The 6444-nt window shown below is 40.9% G+C and overlaps 1 protein-coding gene across 1 annotated transcript; it reads left to right on the top strand.

Moving 5' to 3' along the window:
- Positions 1–2751: 2751 nt before the first annotated feature.
- LOC136516102 (uncharacterized) lies at positions 2752–3798 on the top strand. The gene has a single exon (XM_066509496.1). It carries the CDS (start codon positions 2752–2754, stop codon positions 3796–3798), a length of 1047 nt encoding a protein of 348 aa, XP_066365593.1.
- Positions 3799–6444: the final 2646 nt, after the last annotated feature.

Raw genomic sequence — 6444 nt, 5'->3', positions numbered from 1 at the left:
TTGTAAGGTCATCGCCATGAAGACCACCTTCTTCACCAGAAGATTACACATGATCTCAAGTGCTTTGGCTTGCATTCTTCAGCTCTATTGGCTGCCTCACATCTACAACAGTGAGATCTCACCCATATATGTGTCTCTTATGCTGACACATGGTCCTTGAAAGCATCTAGGCCCCTAGTGGGTTTCGGTGGTTAATGATGATACAAGATTATTGTGACTAACGTGTGTTCTGCAGAAGCAATTTGAGTTAGGTCACGATAATGGAGATTGTTTGGGCAATCAATGGTTTTCATGCCCCTATCGATGGAAATCGTTTCGGTTTTCAAAGGATGGACGACAAGGTTAAGGATGGACTAGTTCTAAGTGTCGTTTGGAGTTGAGAGACACTTATAGTAGTTTAGGACTTTTTTTTTCCTTTGGCCATACTATTAAGGGGGTATAAACTAGTAGCTTGACCTAAGTGAGTCTAATGATTTAGGTGTGGTGCACACTTATCAAATTTAGCACAGGTAGCTTAGGGACATCCCAAAGATCAATTGGAGTCAACTTCATTCACAAAGTAATTTGAATTTGAAGTGAATGGAAGCTTGAATGGATGACCATACGCTGTGGATAGCAGGACCGAACATTGAGGCACCGGGTCCGGTCAGTGGTGGCATGCGCAGCAGAGGGTTAAGCATCGACCGGACGCTGGCTTTGAGCCAGGATCGGACACGATGCGGTTACTATTGTAGTGAGGCGCAACGCTCAGGCATGACTGAACGCTGATCAGTGTGAGATCGGACCCTGGTGGCCATGAGTCCAGTTGTGTACAGAAAGGCACTAGAGAGGAAATTTGATGACCGGACGCGTCTGGTGGGTGCTAACCGGACGTAGGTTAGGGTACAGTCGGGGCAATGGCTCTTTGTCAGCGCTGGCATAATGCAACCATTGGCTACTGACTGGACGCATCTGGTCACTCTGATAGGCGCGTCCAGTCACCCCAAAAAGTGCTGAGTTGGACCCCGACGGGTATGTTTTGAAGTGGGGAGTATAAATACTTCTACTCATCCAACTTAGCTCTCTTGCCCATTTGTTTAGTTGAGGAAACTCTTTGGAGTGCAAGAGAGAGCAAGAGCCTAGTGGGGTGATTGAGATTTGATAATCTAAGATTAAGGACCTCATTAGTGCATAGAGAGTAGCAAGTGTGCATCCACCTCTCTTATTAGGCTTGTCTTGGTCAAGTGAGAGTTTGTGCTTGTTACTCTTAGTGATCGCCATCACCTAGACAGCTCAGTGGTGATTGGAAGCTTGGTGATCATTCGGTGGAGCTTCTGGATGACCCAAATCATGATATGAGTGGTTGTGGGTGATTCACTGTGACAAAGTGTCCAAAAATCAGCCCGTAGAGATCACTTGATCCTTGTGTGGATCAAGGGGGAGCTACACCCTTGCGTGGGTGCTCCAACAATGACTAGTGGGGAGTGGCGACTCTCTGATACCTTAGAAAAACATCACCGTGTTCCTCTCCTTCTCTTTACTTTGAGCAATTTAATTTATGTCTTTACATTCTTAGAATTGTCATGCTAGAGTAGGATTGAAACCAAGGGTACAAAACTTTTATGCGGTAGAACAATAGATAACACTTTTAGGCACTAGGGGTGAAATGGGATAAGTGTAGGGCTTAATTATTGAAAAAAATTAGATTAGCCCAATTCACCCCCTCTTGGGCATGTTGATCCTTTCAATTGGTATCGGAGGCGAGTGCTCCTTAAATTAGGCTTAATCTCCTAGGGCAAGATGTCCCATGGGGATGGACCCCCTCCCTTCTTTGAGGGAGATATTTTCCTTATTAGAAAATTCTCATGGAGGCGTACCTAGAGGCTATAGATGTTGGAGTGTTTAGAGCCGCCACACAAGGATTCTCAAAACCTAAGGACCCCGCCAACCTTGTTGGTGATGAGGTAAATTATGAGAAGTGGGATGCAAAGGCCAAAAACACCCTCTTTAGAGGCCTTTACAAGGATGTCTTTAACTGTGTGCGAAACCACAAAGACTCCCTTGCTCTATGGTTGGACATTTGTGTGCTCCATGAGGGAACTAAGAGTGAGCGTGAGGAACACTATCATCTTGTGATGAAGAAGCTTAATTCATTTGAAATGCTTCTTAATAAAAGTGCTAATGAAATGTATTCTCGCTTGAATGTTGTTGTAGAGGAGGTCAATGGGATTGGACTCACTCAAATCCAACCACCAAATGTTGTGAAAAAAATTTGAGTGTCCTCCCCATTGACAAGTATGGGCATATTATGATGGTGCTTCATCAAGGTGATCTTTCCACTGCTACGCCAACTAAAATATTGGGGAAGATCAATGCACATGAGATGTACATGTACATCACTCCTCAAGAGGGCTCCTCTTCCTCAAAGAAGAAAGATTTGGCACTTAAGGCTAGCCAAGAGAAGAGGAGCAAAGAAAAAGTTGGTCATGATAGTTCAAGTGATGATGAAGTTGATGATTCAAGTCTCGCTCTCATGATGAGAAGAAGAAAAACAAGCCATACAAGAAGAAGGATGGCAAGAAGAAGGAATATCACAAGAAGAAGAATGGCAAGGCTTATATCATTGGTGATTGGCTCACGGACATTAAATCATCAAGTGGCTCATCCGATAGTGAAAGTGATAATGAGAAGGAGAAGGTGGCCGCTCTTCTGATTGGGTCTTCACTATCTCCACCGCCACCACCACCATCATCCTCTACACACCTATGCCTCATGGCCAAGGGTGATCGAAAGGTACAAAGTGATGATTGTAGTGGTGATGAAAATGGTAGTGATAGTGATGAAGAATTTGAATCACCTTCCTATGATGATCTAGTTGTCTTGCTAAATGACTACACTAAAATCATAAGAAAGACAAGAGCTAAAAATGAAAAGTTAAAACTTGAGAATGAGTCTCTTCTAGAAAAATATGACATAGCCGAAAAAGCTAGTGATGAGCTTAGAGAAGAAAAGAAAATTGTGTCATCCAAGCTCAAGGAGCTCAAAACCTCTAAAAAGGAGCTTAGAGAAAAACATGATAAACTTGAGGGGATACACAATGAGCTCACCACTAGATACAACTTGCTAAAACAAGAGTACACCAATCTCATTAATTATGACAATCTTGTTCTTTCTCATGAGTTTTTATCTAATGAGCCGCATCATGCTACTAACAATGTTGTTAAGATTGATATAGCCACATCATGTGATGACTTGATTATTGATAGCATTGAGCAAGATTGTAGTAGCAAAAACAAGAAAGCGAATGAGAAGCTCAAGAAGGATCTTGAAAAGCTATCAACCACCAACACAATTGTGAAAGAGAACCTTGACAATGATCATGATTTGACTCTTGAGAATGAGATACTTAGAGAAGAGAACAAGAGACTCCAGATGGAGAAGGCCCTTGAGAAGCAAACAACCAATGAGTCACTTCAAGAAGAGAACAAGAAACTCAAGTTGAAGATGGAACATCTCAAGAACGGCTTAAGCAAGTTCACAAGAGGCCACTATCTTCAAAGTGAGCTACTAATGAACACCGTGATGAAGATGGATAGAAGTGGTATTGGATTCTTATCAAATAAGAGAAGAAAGCTAAAGCTCAACATCAACAATACAAGTCAAAGCCTAAGTCGAAGAGATGACAAGAAGGTCACTTTACTCATGAGTGTGAAACTCCACCACCACAACCCTTGCCCATGCATGCTAGACCCTTTGCTTACAATGCTCACTTCATCATTAGAAAGAATGCTAAAGGCAAAGCCAAAGCTATGTTCTTAGGTCCACCCAACAAGAATAGGCCTAAACAAATTTGGGTTGCTAAGTGTTTGATTGATAAAGTTGTTGGCCCCCGTCAAGTGTGGGTGCCTAAAAATCAAGCTTGATCTCTTGTGTGTGTAGGTGAACTACAAGACCGGTGGAAGTCATTGGGTTATTGATAGTGGTTGCACTCAACATATGACCGGTGATACTCGTATGTTCACCTCACTAGATGAAGATGTGGATGGTCAAGAAAGGATTACATTTGGTGACAATTCAAAGGGCAAAGTACAAGGGTTGGGCAAAATTGCAATATCAAATGACCACTCAATATCAAATGTGCTATATGTTGCTTCATTGAGCTTCAACTTGCTATCCGTTGGACAATTGTGTGATCTTAGCTTTCAATGCTTATTCGTCAAGAAGGAAGTGGTTGTATCAAAGAAAGATGATGAGCAAGTCATATTCAAAAGCTTTAGATACAACAATCTATATATAGTTGATTTCACCTCTGAAGATGTTAACTTGAAGACATGTGTATTCACCAAAACATCACTTGGGTGGTTTTAGCATAGGAGGCTTGCACATGTTGGGATGAGTACATTCAAGAAGCTATTGAAGGAGTTGATGAGAGGTTTGAAGGATGTCAAGTTTGAGAAGGACAAACTTTGTAGTGCATATCAAGCCGGCAAGCAAGTTGCAAACACTCATCCAACCAAAGCTTACATGTCAACATCAAGAGTGCTAGAGCTTCTCCACATGGATCTATTTGGACCAACAACTTATAAGAGTTTGGGAGGCAACCTCTATTATATTATGATAGTTGATGATTATTCAAGATACACTTGGGTGTTCTTCCTTCATGACAAGACCAAAGTGATCGCATGTTTTAAGAAGTTTGCCAAGAGAGCACAAAATGATTTTGAAGTGAAGATCATGAAGATAAGAAGCGACAATGGAAAAGAATTTGTCAACACAACCATTGAAGAGTATTGTGATGAAGTTGGGATCAATCATAAGGTCTCCGCAACCTACACTCCTCAATAAAATGGTGTAGTAGAGAGAAAGAATCAGACACTTATCACCCTTACAAGAACAATGTATAACGAGTACAACACACCACAAGATTTATGGGTGGAAGATATCAACACCGCATGCTATGTATCTAACCGTCTATTTCTTCAAAAGTTTCTTGGCAAGACCCCTTATGAGTTGCTAAATGGGAAGAAGCCGGACGTCTCATTCTTCTGAGTGTTTGGTTGCAAATGCTACATCTACAAGAAGCGACAATACCTAGAGAAGTTCTAAAGATGTTGTGATATTGGTTTTTTTATTGGTTACTCATCAAAGTCCAAAGCATATCAAGTATTTAGTCATGCCACCGGCTTGGTAGAAGAAACATATGATGTAGAATTTGATGAATCTAACGGCTCCCAAGGAGCACATAAGAATCTTGATGATGTAGGTGATGAACCATTGAGGGAGGCCATGAAGAACATTCTAGTTGGAGACATCAAGCCTAAAGATGATGAAGATGAAGTGCAAGTGATTGATCCACCTTCTTCATCAAATATGCCACAAGATGATGATAAATATGGGAGAGTAGAAAATAAAGATACTCATGTCTCCCATGACCAAATGTTGGCACAAGCTCAAGATGTTGATGCTCCACAGCCTCCTCCTCAAGTGGTTGATAGAAGAAATTCGCCTCTACTTCAAGCAAATCCATAAGATCTCATCATACAAAGACCTTCAAAGGGTGTAATGACTTGCTCTCAAAAACTTCATTTGTTGAGCATCACTCTTTTGTTTCTTGCATTGAGCCTAAGAGTCTAGAAGAAGCTCTTCAAAATCTAGATTGGATAAATGCCATGCATAAAAAATTGAACAAATTCACCTATAATGAAGTTTGGATAGTTGAAGAGCGACATCAAGATGCAAGAGTCATTGGAACAAAGTGGGTGTTCCACAACAAGCAAGATGATCAAGGCATTGTTGTGAGGAACAAGGCAAGACTAGTTGCAAAGGGGTTCTCTCAAGTTGAAGGTTTGAACTTTGGAGAGACCTTTGCACTGGTTGCAAGACTTGAAGCCATTCATATCCTCCTTGCTTATGCATCTCATCATGAAATAAAATTATATCAAATGGATTTTAAAAGTGTATTTTTAAATGGCTTCATAGATGAATTAGTCTATGTTGATCAACCTCTGGATTTTAAGACCCTAGATATCCTAATCACATTTATAGGTTGTCCAAGGTGCTATATGGGCTAAAGCAAGCCCCAAGAGCTTGGTATAAGCGTCTTTGGGATTTTCTCATTGAGAAGGGCTTCACTATTGGGAAGGTCGACACCACACTATTCACCAAGAAGCTTAATGGGGATATCTTCATTTATTAAGTATATGTTGATGATATCATATTTGGCTCAACAAATAAAGATTATTGCAAAGAGTTTGATGAATTGATGTTGAAGGAGTTCGAGATGTCTATGATTGGAGAGCTTACATTCTTTCTTGGTTTTCAAGTCAAGCAAATGAGAGAAGGAATTTTTATCTCTCAAGAAAAGTATACCAAGGATCTTCTCAAGAGGTTTAAAATAGATGAATGTAAGCCAATCAAGACACCAATGCCATCAAATGGACATCTCGACCTAGATGAGGGAGGTAA

This window comes from Miscanthus floridulus, chromosome 17, assembly GCF_019320115.1.
Source record: "Miscanthus floridulus cultivar M001 chromosome 17, ASM1932011v1, whole genome shotgun sequence".
Classification (NCBI taxonomy): Eukaryota; Viridiplantae; Streptophyta; class Magnoliopsida; order Poales; family Poaceae; genus Miscanthus; species Miscanthus floridulus.
The sequence above is the reverse complement of the archived record's forward strand: the minus strand, read 5'-3'. Positions and strand labels throughout refer to the sequence as shown.

What these genes read in the sequence shown, in the direction of transcription:
- LOC136516102 (XM_066509496.1), top strand. Translation starts at nt 2,752, where the DNA reads ATGGCCAAGGGTGATCGAAAGGTACAAAGTGATGATTGTAGTGGTGAT.